This window comes from Geotrypetes seraphini, chromosome 12, assembly GCF_902459505.1.
Source record: "Geotrypetes seraphini chromosome 12, aGeoSer1.1, whole genome shotgun sequence".
Taxonomy (NCBI): domain Eukaryota; kingdom Metazoa; phylum Chordata; class Amphibia; order Gymnophiona; family Dermophiidae; genus Geotrypetes; species Geotrypetes seraphini.
In genome coordinates this window covers 40,012,488-40,026,452 of record NC_047095.1, presented here as the reverse complement: position 1 = coordinate 40,026,452, position 13,965 = coordinate 40,012,488, and the positions used below count along the sequence as shown (strand labels likewise).

Genomic DNA, 13,965 nt, shown 5'->3' with positions numbered 1-13,965 from the left:
CCTTTATATTACTGCAAGACAGCTTCGGTCGACCCAACAGTCTTCTTGTTCTCCCCTCCATGCGCCAAATAGTTTATGATACCTCTCAGAACACCATCCCTGTGGAACTTGCTCCCTCTTTATCTAAGACATGAACACTGTACAATGATACCTTGGTTTACGAGCATAATTTGTTCCAGAAGCATGCTCGTAAACCAAAATGATTGTATATCAAAGCGAGTTTCCACATAGGAAATAATGGAAACTCGCTTTGATACGTTCTCACCCCCCAAGGCCAGCGGCGCTGCTCTATCTCCCCACCCACGAGAACCGGCATTGCTCCCCCCGAAGGCCCCCCTGCAATCCGGCACCCCCCCTGCGATTCGACCCCCCCCCCCCCCCCGCCATGATTCGGCACCTCCCCGCCACAATCTGAAGTCCCCCAGACCCACCCGAACCCGCTTCTTACTGTCATCTGGGCCTCGGCACCGGCATGTCCTGGTGCCAGTGCCCGAAGATCGGCCTCCTCTTCTTGTTGGGCCTTGAGCATCTGTCCGTCCTTCCTACTTTTATATTTAGAAAAATGGTGGGGTTTTCCCTAAAAAGAGGGTGTCGGAGCTCAGTCACTGCATGATCAGTCTGATCCTCTTTGACCCCCTCCCCTAACTCCTACCAAATAGAGCACTGTATGGGAATGGGGATCTCAGGAATCTACAGAGATGGAAGAAGTTGCCAGGGAATTCCAACAGGAGTATAGTCAAAATCTCTGATGATGCCACAATGAGGTTTGGAAAACACAGAGAGGCAATTGGAGTGCTAGAACGAGGCTTGGAACACTCGTTGGTTGAATAGTGAATACTGCCCTAAAACCACATGAGGATATTGGGATAGGGACGTAATGGAGGACTGCAGGCAAATGCATAATATTATCAGTTCCTGTGGGTATGTGTCAGGATGGAGTTGCAGGGGATGAAATGGATCTTAGTGGGTATAGGGTAGGTATGGGATAGATTGCAGAAGGGCGAGGTAGGATTGGGTAAAATTTCTGTTCCCATTAACTCCCAAGTCCTTCTGCTGGCAGATCTCTTTTCCTACCCCCACTGGTGTTTGTTTCAGATTCAAGAAAATGTATTGGCAAGACATACTGTGCATAGGTCTAGCCAAAATATATAAAGGGGGCAATTGCATAAAGCACACCGAAAGTTGGGCGCCAAAATGCTGAACACTAAACATAAATTCTGTAACAGGATCTGGGCACACAGACACCTTTATAGAATACTAGCTCAAACTGGCACTTTCATGCCAACATTTAGGTGTGCCCACTTATGCCATGGCAGGCATAAAATGCACACTCCTAAATGCAGCAGTTTAGCACAATAAATGATACAGTTTTATAGCATGGGCACATAACTGTGGGAAGCCCATGCCCTAGCCACATGAAGAACCCCATTGCTGGGCGCTAAGATTATAGAATATTACTTAGTGCTCGTCTAGGGCACTAAGGTGTGAATAAACATGTGGATAAAGGTGTAGTGTATCTAGATTTTCAGAAAGATTTTGACATGTTCTTCATGAGAGGCTCCTGAGAAAATTAAAGAGTGGTAAAATTCAGCTGTGGATTAGGAATTAGTTATCAGATAGAAAACAGAGGGTAGGGTTAAATGGCCATTTTTCTCATTGGAGGAGAGTAAATAGTGGAGTGCCACAGGGATCTGTATTGGGACTGGTGCTATTTAACTTATTTATAAATGATCTTGAAATTAGAACTATGAGTGAGTTGATTAAATTTGCAGATTTCACTAAACTGTTCAAAGTTGTTAAAACGCATGCAGATTGTGAAAAATTGCAGGCAGACCTTAGGAAATTGGAAGACCAAGTGGCAGATAAAATTTAATGTGGGTAAATGCAAAGTTTTGCACATTGGGACGAATAAGCCAAATCATAGTTACCAGATGCTAGGGTCCACCTTGGAGGCTAGCGCCCAAGAAAAAGATCTGGGTGTCATTGTAGACAATACAATGAAACCTTCTGCCAAATGTGTGGTGGCGGACAAAGAAGCTAACAAGATGCTAGGAATTTTTTAAAAGGGATGGGTAACAAGACTGAGAATGTTATAATGCCTCTGTATCGCTCCATGGTGCAACCTCATCTGGAGTACTGCATTCAATTCTGGTTGCCTTATCTCATGAAAGATATAGCGAAGCTAGAAAAGGTTCAAAGAAGAGCGACCAAGATGATGAAGGAATGCTTCTCGTATGAGGAAAGACTAAAAAGGTTAGGGCTCTTCAGCTCGGAAAAGAGATGGTTAAGGGGAAATATGATTGAAGTCTACAAAATCCTGAGTGGTGTATTTTTCACTCCGTCAAAAATTACAAAGACTAGAGGACACACGATGAAGTTGCAAGGAAATATTTTTAAAACCAATAGGAGGAAATATTTTTCACTCAGAGAATAGTTAAGTTCTAGAACACGTTGCCAGTGGTTGTGGTAAGAGTGGATAGCATAGCTTATTTTAAGAAAGGTTTGGACATTTTCCTGGAGGAGAAGTCCATAGTCTGCTTGCCCCAATAACAGACTATGGACATGGAGGAAGCCACTGCTTGCCCTGGATCAGTAGCATGGAATGTTGCTACTCTTTGGGTTTTTGCCAGGTACTAATGACCTGAATTAGCCACCATGAGGACGGGCTACTGGGTTAGAAGGACCATTGGTCTGACCCAGTAAAGCTATTTTTATATTCTTATTTTCTTATCTAGCACTTACATGTGAATCTGTAATATCTATGTGCATAAAGTACTAGTATTCTATCATCTGCACATGCAAATTGTGTATACATCCTTTTATGAAGGTGCACTAGCGGTTTTATCGCACGCACTAGCCGAAAATCTACCGCCTGCTCAAAAGCAAGAGGTAGCAGCTAGCACATGCGGCAATTTAGCGCGCGCTATTCTGCGCGTTAAGGCCCTAGCGCACCTTTGTAAAAAGAAGCCCTAAGTGTTCACCATACAGAATGAGGGGAAAATTAAAAGGAAACCAAAAGAAAGATAATACACAGAGATAACACTCTGAAGAAAACAATTCACCAATTCCTGCTCCATCCAGCTCTTCCCCACCCAGCCAGCAGCCTATATTCATTAGGACCCGAGGGAATAAGACAAGAGAAGACAAGAATAAAAGTGTAACTACTGTACTCTGCCATTCAATTCAGCCCCTCACCTTCTGTCGATTCCCTGAAGCCCAGGCAGAGAAAAATAGGATGCAGGTGGAAACAGAGAGAGAGAAAAAAAAAGACCCTGATAAAATGTTTATTTACCTCTTAATTCCCAATACTGACAATCATCTTTCAAATACAAAATAAACAAGATGTGGCACTTGTGTTTTCTAATTAGGGAAAGGGGGAGCCTAATGAAGTTTCTAACACATTTTGCTTGCCCTTCTTCTGGGCTTAAGATGAAGTGTCACATTGGCTTTGCTTCCCTCCAGCCAGGCTCCTGAAGGAAATGAAGGAAAGCAGCCATGGGAACAATCACCGCCTGTCAGATCGATCCCAGACCTTTCAGCTTGGGAAAACTGCCAAGACTGCAAACTACCACATTATCGAGGCGTTTTAAATTAGCTGCCTTACGGCTTTTCCAGTTATAAGGTGATAAATATAATGTTGTTTGTATGGTAATTAGGTGACTTTATTATTATGATCCCTACGGTCTGCAGAAACAATGTGTCAGTCCCGTGTGACTGAAAGCCGCACCGCGGGATGGCTCGGAATGGAATAGCAGTCTGCCTGCTTTCTGTCACCACAGCTTCTCTTACGAGACTTCTTCCTAGTGCCTCTTTCTTCAAAGCTCGCTCTCAGCATTTTTATTTCTACTGGAGGGTTCTTTTTTTAAAGGCTTGTTTTGTTTAATTAGGAGTAACATCGGCGCCTTTGCCAGGCTAACTACTATTCAAAATTCACACCGCAGGAAACAGCCAGGCCTTCTCCCATGGTCAGTGGCTAATCCAGAAATTAAATTCTGGGACGTTTCCAGCAACCAGCATTAAATTTCCAGGTTTTTTTTTTTAGCTATTAAACCCATAGCTGGTTACAACTACCATTTCTATAGCGCTACCAGATGCACGCCCCTCTTTGGCCTCTGGTGCTCTCCTGCCTCGGCATCTGCCCGTCTCGTTCACTCCCTCCTGTTTTGGCCTGCAGGGGGAGGTGCCTGTCATCAAGTGCTTCTAGTCACAGCCAACATTCCCTTCTCCTCTGGCAGGTATGATGCCAATGACTGGGATAGCACCGCGGCCTACCACTGTGCAATGCCTCCAGAACACTCCTCTTCCTTATCTAGCAAAACAACTGTTAAACACAAAGGTTAAAACATTTAAGTGGAAACAGATTGAAGTCACTCATTGCATTGATTACTCTACCACCTTCCTAACTCTACCGGCCTTCCATAAGTAGTGAAGTGAAGGCGGATATGTTGCTCCATTGGATCGGAATGAAGCTTGGATTTAATAGCAACCTGGAATTTATTTTATTTTAACCTATACCTTTTACTGTATTTATTTTGCTAGGTTTTATTTTGCTGGCTTTGTTTAATTTCTGCTTTTCTGCTTTATTTTTTTATTTTCATATCTTTTCATTTTCTGCTCGATATTGTAATTTATATATTTATTTTGTTAGATCCACTATTCTATTTTTGCAGTGTAACCATTATCTCATTCTTGGATCTTTTGGGTTCTTGTTACTAAGTTTTCTCTGGAGTGTCTTCTTTCTTTCATCCTTTCAATTTATCTTTTATACAAGTGATATATTCTTATTTTAGGCACTTTAGTGCCTAATGTATTAGTTTTGTAGATCACTTAATACTCATGTAGAAGTGGTATATCAAATACAATAAATACAATACAAATACAGTACATTAAACACGCAAGAGATGGTCCCTGCTCAAAACGCTTACAATCTAATTATGACCGACACACAAGACACAATACTGTTCATGAAGGAGGATACAAAGGGATGAAGAGGTAGAGAGGGTAGGGGCTGCAGAGGGAATGAGAAATAGATGTAGAGCGGAATAATAAAAGAAAAAAAAAGGTCTAAGTCCGTTTTGGGCCTAGGGCACTAGTCGCTCAAAGTTGGCGGCGTCTAAAGTCCATCTTGAAAAATACGATCAAAAATTATTTTTTTCCAAGAATCATCTGCTTATACATCCAGCCGTTTGCCTCCAAGTCGTCTATCTTTATACCACATTCTCGACCAATAATTTGTCCAAATCCCAAATGCCCAGAACAAGACCTTTTGGATGTGGGAGGGGCCAGCAAAGTGATGGACTGAACACCCAGACATGGTATCAGAGTAGTGGAGGCACCTTACAGGGCACTTCTGTGAACTTCACAAAAAAGGTCCCACATAAACAACTCACCACAACTCCCTTGCAGGTCATGGTGGGCTCCCAAACCCCACTATACACACCTGTCTACAACCCCAATAGCCCTTATGGCTGCAGGTGCCACCTATATGGCAGTACAGTAGGGTTTGGGGAAGGGGTTGGTGGGCTCATATTTTCCACCATGAATGCAGTGGTTAGAGTGACTTATGGGCCTGGGTCCTCCTCTCTATGGTCCTCACTAGCCCACCCCCAGACTACTTAAGCCACCTCTGTGCAGCTCTACTAGGCTTTCATATGCCAGGTGCTGATGTTCCGGAGGAAGGTTTGTACGTTTTTATTCCGATTTTTATGGTGGTGTGAAGGGGTCAGTGATCACTGGGGGAGTGTGTGTGGGTCTTTACTTTGTCCCTGCAGTGGCTATCTGGTCACTTTGGATACCTTCTGGGCACTTATACCTGTTTTTAGATCGCCTAAGTCGCAAAGTATAAGTTCTGTCCAGGCAGTCTCATTAAACTTTCAATTATCCTTGCAGGATGACTAAGTCTAGGTCAGCCCACCTCCCGCCCTAGCCCCTCCTCCAAAACACCCCTTTTCGCTCTGGACGCACAGCAGCAGTCAGAGGCTTAAAATGCCTCTGGATAAATCTAAAAACCCATTTCAATTATCGGCACTTGGACGACCTTTTAGGTCTTCCAAGTGACAATTTGGGTGGGTTTTTAGACGTATTTCTGTTTCGATTATGTACCTCATAGTGTATTACAGGTTGGAAGTGTTAGAACCTAAACACAGCTTTGAAAAAGTTGTCTTTGAGCCTGTTTTGAGTAGGTTAAGCCAATATTTACCTGATGGCCAATTAAGTTATTGCAGCCAAAGATAGACCTGCTACGTATTTACGTGAGTATATCTGGCCGCTCAACTTAACCCGTCAGCCATTTTTAATTTTGTTTAATACAGAGGAGACCCAAGGGGGTCCTTGTGCCCATGGAACAGTGTGCTCAATTGAGCAAAAATCACACAGAAACTCTAACTTTCGCCCTAAAGAAGCAAGTCCTAAACACCCAGATCTCAGATTATTACCCATTACTAAAGCCAGTTCCAGCTTTAATTCCTTGACACACCGTGAAAAAAACCAGCAAAGCAATTTGCAATATAAAAACAAGGGCAGAAGAGGAAGATGAGCAAATGAAAAAGTAAAGCACCTGACAATAATAGCAAGGAAGGTTATTGAGCTATAAGAAGCTGCACATCTCATCTTACTGTTACCTCCTGCCTCATAGAACAAATCCAAATCTCTCCTTGCCACCACTTCCTCCTTCTATCCTCTACCACCCCGGAAGACCCCAGGGCAGATTAAAGCATAGAAAAACTAGGCATCTGCCTAGGACTCAAATGTTTAGAAGGGGGTACATCCAGATGTGTAATTCAGTGGCTTCCAAGTGTGTATTTAGGTATTTATATACCGCTTACCAGGTTATCTAAGCGGTTTACAATCAGGTACTCAAGCATTTTCCCTATCTGTCATGGTGGGCTCATAATTTATCTAATGTACCTGGGGCAACGGAGGACTAAGTGACTTGCCCAGGGTCACAAAGAGCAGTGCAAGATTTGAACCCACAACCTCAGGGTATTGAGGCCTGTAGCTCTAACCACTAGGCCATCCTTCTTCCTATGATACATGCTAAATGCAAATTCTATGATCGAACTGTACATGCAATTGCCATTATAGAATACTAGAATAACTCTGCAATCACATGTGTAACTAGGCATGAGCACCTGTGCCAGCTCAATGCTTGCACACAGGTTATAGAATACCGACATTTATATGCCTCACTGCTAGGCATGCCCCTGCCAAGTCCACGCCCCCTGCAGTTGGATTTTACCCATGCAAATTATAGAATACTGACTAATGGCTTCAGCTTTGGAATGCCCTTCTTTTAGCTCTGCACCAAGCTACAATGCTTTTGCATTTTAGAAAAGGGTTTAAGACTGTGCTGTTTGAGCATATTTTTGGTTTCAGCACTAAGAATGCTTAATTCTTTTGTTTTATATTTTGTATTGTATTGTTTTATGTTTTATAGTGCTGTTTTGTGTTTGTTTTTTAGAATATTTTGTATGTTATTCTGTTCCTTGCCTAGATTTGTGGCTAGGTGGGTCATAAATAATTTTAAATATAAATAAATGGTATTCACATATGCTAATAAGTGCCAATTAGCACAACTTAAGCCCAATTATAGCCAATACACTATAGACTAGGAGGCCAATATTCAGTGCTATTTAGCTGGCCAGGAACAGCTCCCAGCCGGCTAAATATTACATAGCCAGCTATCTGGTGATATTCAGCAAGGGATGGGTGGCTATCTCCCGTTAAATATTCAGCTCGCTAGATCGGCTGGTGATCGGCTATATCGTGAAACAGAGTAGAGAAGGGAAGGAGGTAGCCCTAGTGCAGTGGGCCAAAACCCTGGAGAACTGTGTTCAATTCCCACTACAGCTCCTTGTGACCGTGGGCAAGTCATTTAACCTTTCATTGTCCCAAGTACAAAACAAAACTGTGAGCATACTTGAGACAGAGAAAATATCTGCATATATGTAAATCCCCAAAAAGGAAGTATATCAAATCCTTTTACCCTTACCCTTCCTTTCCATTCCCTCAGCCCTCTCAAGTCTGCCTACTTCCTGCTCCTAGTCCCTGCCCGGTACATTGCTGTTCAGTCCTTGCCAACTAAAACATCTACAACAGCGCCCCCTTCCTACCCAGGGCCAGTATTAGGAGTGGGCAAATAGGGCAATTGCTCTGGGCCCCCATGTTAAACCTGCCGTAAATTGAAAGAGGGACAACCTGCAAGCAAGTTTTTTTTATTTGGCGGGGGTCCCCTCCCTAGCGTCTTCCCTGGGCCTCATGTCTAGCACCGGCACTGTCCGTCCATGCTCATGCCAGAAATTAGAATTACCAGATATCCAGATTTACCCAGTCATGTTCTCTTTTTAGAGGTCTGTCTGGCTGCCTGGAAGTCTTTCTAAAATTTGAGGAGTTTGTTCAAGGTATCCTCTTTCCTGTCCCCCATCTACCTCCTCGGCTGAAATTAAATCATCAGGCCAGCCGACAGCGTCAATGAGGTGAGCCTGCTGCCCAGAAAGCGTTCATTCTGCAGCTGTCCCACCTATATGGGAACAGAAAATTGCTGCAGAAAGAAGGTTCCAGGCAGGCCGAGGGCAGCAGGCTCACCTCGTTGATGCTACTGGTCAGCCCAAAGAAATCATTTCAGTGGAGCAGGTGCATGGGAGACAGGGGAGAGCAACTCAATTCTGGAGTGGGCTGGTGCTGGAGAGTCTATGCTACCGGACCCTGCTGGGGGGGGGGGTTGGAGGGAGGAAGAGTGAAGGAGAGAGAGAAACACTCACAGGAGAGGGGTGAAAGGAGGGGGAGAGAGAGAGAAACATCGACAGGGGTTTGGAGGGAGTTGGAGAGAGAGAGAGAGAGAGAGAGGGAAGCATCTGCAGGAGGAGGATGGAAGGAGGAGAGAGAAAGAGAAAAAAACACCCATAGGGTGTTGAGAGAGAGAGAGAAGAACCCATGGGAGAGGGGTTGTGGAGACAGAGAGAGAGAGAAGCACCCACTGGAGAGGTGGTTGGAGAGAGAGAGAGAAGCACCAATGGTAGAGGGGGTTTGCAGGGAGAGAAAGAGAAGCACTAAAAGGGTACAGAGAATGGGAAGGGGTGAAAGGTGAGGCGTGGCAGAGGCTAGACTGGAGTGAGGCTGAGGGTGGGGCAAGGGCAAGACCTGGGTGAGGTATCCTTTTTTTATTTCACAAATAATGATAACCCTACCAGAAATGAAAAAAAGGAAGGGATGGAATTTTGGACTCAGCCTGCACTTTTCCCGTTGTAGCTCAAGGTGTCATATTCAAGTACAGAAAAGTTTTTCCCTGTTCCAAAGGGCTTACACTCTGTTTATACCAGGGGTCTCAAAGCCCCTCCTTAAGGGCCGCAATCCAGTCGGGTTTTTAGGATTCCCACAATGAATATGCATGAGATCTTTGTGCATGCACTGCTTTCAATGCATATTTATTCGGGAAATCCTGAAAACCTGACTGGATTGCGGCCCTCAAGGAGGAACTTTGAGATCCCTGGTTTATACCATAAGCACAAAGCAATGGAGAGCGCAATGACCCGCCAAAGATCGCAAGGAACCACAGTAGGGTTGGCCTGGCTTCTCAGCCTGCTGCTCTATTATAGGAGCCAACTCTATGTCTGCCAATAAGTGCCGAGCACCCCAATATTGAGCAAGCTCCCTGTGTGCAAAGAGAGGCAAAATGATTAGCACCGCCCATGAATAGGATGCGCCTTCAGGAAGGTTCAGCAGAACCGAGAGAGGAGGTAAAAGAATCTGCTGCAGTACAACTAGGGGGGGGGGGGGGGCGAGGAAGAGCTTGGATAATGTGAGAAAGATCAGTACTGTTGGGAGGGGAGAGTGAACACCGCCAAAGCAGCGGCATTTAAAAAAGGAAAAAATTAAAAGCAATAAGGTATAGCCAGACGAAAGCCTTCTTTTTTTTAAGGTTGGCATTCCATAAGCCTCAACTGACTCAACAACACTGTAAGTGCATTAAACGCGGAAACCATCGCCGCCCATCCATTAATAAAAGTTGGCCGAAATAAATGGGGGCTGAGCTCCTGAAAGCACAGTATTTTTGCATTACTGAGACGGACGTAGTAATCAATAAGCTGGAGCGCGAGCTCCGATTGCTTCGTAGCCGCTCCAGCTGCTGCAGTGGTCCACGCCCCCTCATTTAATTCCACGCACATCCTTCTTCCCTATCATCCTTTCAGGACACACTTTCAACACGCAGGAAAAGCAGCTCGGGGGAGCACACATAACCGTCACTTGCAGGGTCGCAGTCGCAGATGAGTATCACTTACCCGCCGTAAGGGTGACTCATGATTGCACAAAGTCCTTGCAGAAAATAAAGTGGGGCCAGACAATAAGCGTGCGGCCGGAGGGCTGAGCAGAAATTAGCAATTAATAAAAGGCGGCGCGCGGTCCCTGGAGGATTCTGTATTTGGCCCCCGCCACTGTAGAATACACAGGTACACCTTGCACCAATGACAGCACCGTTACTAGGGGAGTCACGTGACGATGCTTTCGCAGGGGGGCGGGCGAGCCCTACCCCTTCACCAATCATACCGTACCCCCTAGGTCCTGCCTCTTCCCGCTTTTCTATGGACAGAGGCGCCCGCCAGCAACACCCGTCCGCGTATTACAGCGTGGGCTAATAATGATGTACAGTATTTAGAATTGTACTTGACGTACCTTCCTCATGTTCCGGGGCGTAGGATAGGAGAGTTAGAATGCATTCTGCAGTAAAACCAAATATAAGCTTAAAGGAGCATCATGTGTGTTTCTTGCTATTACAGAAGAAACTCAAGCCCAAGGCAGAAAGAGTTCTGGGTGGTATTTTTTTCATAGTTTCCTTTATCCAAGGTGAAAATGAGGGGGAAAAAATGTGTTGACAGAACTAGAAGTAGCTTATCGCTAGAGCAGGACTCTTGAACATTGCCTAGCCTGGGTAAAGCTGAACTCAAGCATAAATGTATAAAATAATATAAAAGCATTAAAAAGCAGGAAAGTGGGGCTCTGAAAATAACAAGGAAACCTTTCACTGAAATAAAGCAGAACATACTAAATAATCAACCTCTATTAAATACTGTATCCTTCAACTGTAACTATCTACTACCTTCTTAGTAGAATGATTGTTACTCTATCTTACTGTCTGCAGGGCCTATGAGACCCCCCCCCCCCCCACCCATCAATCTACCTATGGCTAGTATGAAATAGGAGCTTTAATAGCACCCAGATAGAGCAGGTAGCTATTTAAAATTCCCTCTCTCCTCCAGAAACCCTATCATAAGAACATAAGAAATGCCTTCTCCGGATCAGACCTAGGTCCATCTAGTCCGGTGATCCGTACACGCGGAGGCCCTTTAGGTACTCCTTTATGGAGACCCGGATTTCCCGTATCCCTCAATATGATTAGCATGAAGGTATGCATCCAACTTACGTTTGAAATCCAGAACCGTAGTCTCCATCACAACCTCCTCTGGGAGAGCATTCCAAGCGCCCACCACTCGCTGTACAAAACAGAACTTCCCGACATTAGTCCTGAACCTGCTTCCACTCAGTTTCAGGCTATGTCCTCTTGTCCGTGTCACATCTGAAAATGATAGTAATGATATTTCCTGATCTATTTTGTCAAAACCTTTTAATAATTTAAAAGTCTCTATCATATCCCCTCGCAGTCTTCTCTTTTCAAGGGTGAACAGTCCCAGTTTCCTGAGTCGTTCATTGTAGCTCAAATTCTCCATTCCACTAACTAATTTTGTTGCTCGCCTCTGCACCCTTTCCAGCAGAGAATATTGAACAAGATAGGCCCAAGAACCGAGCCCTGTGGTACGCCGCTATCACAGCAGCTCAGCCCTTTTTGATCAGCAGGAGGATGAACACTTAAGGCAGTGTATTGCAAACTATGTGCCCTGAGATGCCGGTGAGGAGAGGCACCGGCGCCAGCTGACTGCTTACAGGACATGCCTCTCACAGCAAGAAGCAAGGCCTGTAGTCAGCCTGCACCTTCACCTCTCCTCCTTACCAGCACCTTCTCTTCACCTCTCCTTCTGCAGCATCCCCACCCCCACTAGCAGTAATAGGAGGCTCAGGGGCATGGCTGGAGGACACCACTATGATGGCTTCACACATGCACAAGATGTCATCGCATCAACACCCATGCAGTTTCAGGTGCCCTCCAGCCGCAGCCACGACATTAGTGTGCTGCAGCTTAAAAAGCCTGCGACACACTGACTTAAGGTGTCAACTTCCTCAGCTGCACAGGACCAGGCTTACAGTATGAGGCCAGAAGTTATGGGACTTGGTAGCTTCATACAGCAAGACTGACCCTGCCAGGAGGAAACTGCATTATTTACTTATTAGGGATTGATTTACAGCCTTTTTGAAGAAATTCACTCAAGACAGTGTACAGCAAGAATAAGCAAAATAGACAATTACAGCAATTATTCCAAATAACACTACAAGGTATGGCTTTGATACAATATTCAACATAATATGCAATAAAACATTCTAATAGACAGCAAAGATGAAACATATAGATTAGATAGATATAACAGAGTAAAATGAATCAGAAAAGTGCTTGAATATTATCTAGGAGTGGATGAGTAAATCCTGCTACAGTACATGCAACTGCTGTTACTCCTTGTATGTATATGACTAGCAAGTTAGTTACTTCTTCCATTAAAGGCCTACACGAAAAGTGTTGTGTTAAGCAAAGCCTTTAAAGCAGTGCATTTGAGTGTGGGGTGATATACCAGAGTGTGGGTATCACATTGCATGATGTCCTTTGGAGAGGGTGTGGTTAAGGATAGGCCTTGGAGAGGACATTGGAGGTCTGTAGCATAGCAAATGATGGCAGAAAACTCCTGCATGGTCCATCCAGTCTGCCCAACAGTCACACTAATTAAATTCATGATTAAATTGTCTTTCTTTGGCATTTTGGGGACATAAGACTGTAGCAGTCCAGCCAGCAGTGTCCTTAGGTTCCAGCTAATGGAGTTACCACTGAAGCCCACTCCAGCCTATCTGAACAAACTTGTTATTTATAGAGCAAGATCCTGTTCAAGTACTCTGGGCTATTTCTTTTAAAGGCCCTGAATTGTACTGGTAGCCACTGAAGTTTTTGCAAAATGGTGTGATCATGTCACTTACAACCTTCTTTTAGCCTTGCTGCAACACCCTAAATCAACTGGAGCTGGCACAAATTTTTGTAGTCAAATGAGTATAGAGTGCATTACAGTAATCTAGCTTGCATGTTATCATGGCATGCACAACTTGACAAGACTTACCTTACCAATGTAAAGCGAGGCAGCATTATGCCTCTATACCTTGTTTGTTAATTATTATATATGTTATCGTGTAACCCATTCTGAGGTCTCTGGGGAGGATGGGATATATATTGAAATAAATGTATAGTTGCAACAAGCTGACAGAAGCAGCTCTTGAAGGTTGCTTGGATTTGGGGCATAAGCGCATTGAGTCTAGCCATATTCCAAGATTCCTAACTAGTGATCTGAAGAGTTTGTGTTTTCCAAAAGAGATTTTGATGGCAGGATATATGCCAACTTGTGTTAGGGGTTCAAAGAAGCTCAGTATTACTTGGGCTCAAGAAAAGTTTGTTGTTTCACTCATTCTGTTCCGAGAAAGGGCACATTAGTTCAGAGAGCTAGTTAAGAAATGTATGAAATCTTTGCCCCGCCCAGCAACCATTATCACTTCAGCCAGTTTTATTTATGTGCAGCAGCCCTCCATTCAGGGCCCAAGACTTCCAGGTTCTCTCTTGTTCCTATTACCCTTCCCCAGAAAATGATCAAGAACTGAACAAGGACCTAGGATTTTTATTCCAAGTCTGTCACCTGTTCACCTATTATTCTTATTTTTTTATTTATTTATTTTATTTATTTATTTAGATTTTTATCCCGTCCTCCCAATAGCTCAGAACGGTTTACAAATGAACATACACAGTGGGGAGCAACTAGACATGCTAAC

At 44.2% G+C, this 13,965-nt stretch overlaps 1 protein-coding gene across 5 annotated transcripts in view; it reads right to left on the bottom strand.

Annotated features, from left to right (window-relative positions):
• ERICH3 (glutamate rich 3) overlaps positions 1-11,720 on the bottom strand; it is a 129,509-nt gene extending 117,789 nt beyond the window's left edge. For 3 of the 5 annotated variants that reach the window (XM_033916397.1, XM_033916400.1, XM_033916401.1), the window contains exon 1: positions 10,278-10,502. In XM_033916397.1, the coding sequence (XP_033772288.1) occupies positions 10,278-10,297 (20 nt within the window). In that variant the 5' untranslated portion in view covers positions 10,298-10,502. Of the gene's footprint in view, positions 1-10,194; positions 10,214-10,277; positions 10,503-11,416 lie in introns of those variants that run through there. The other 2 variants (XM_033916398.1, XM_033916399.1) reach the window with 2 other exon arrangements.
• Positions 11,721-13,965: the final 2,245 nt, after the last annotated feature.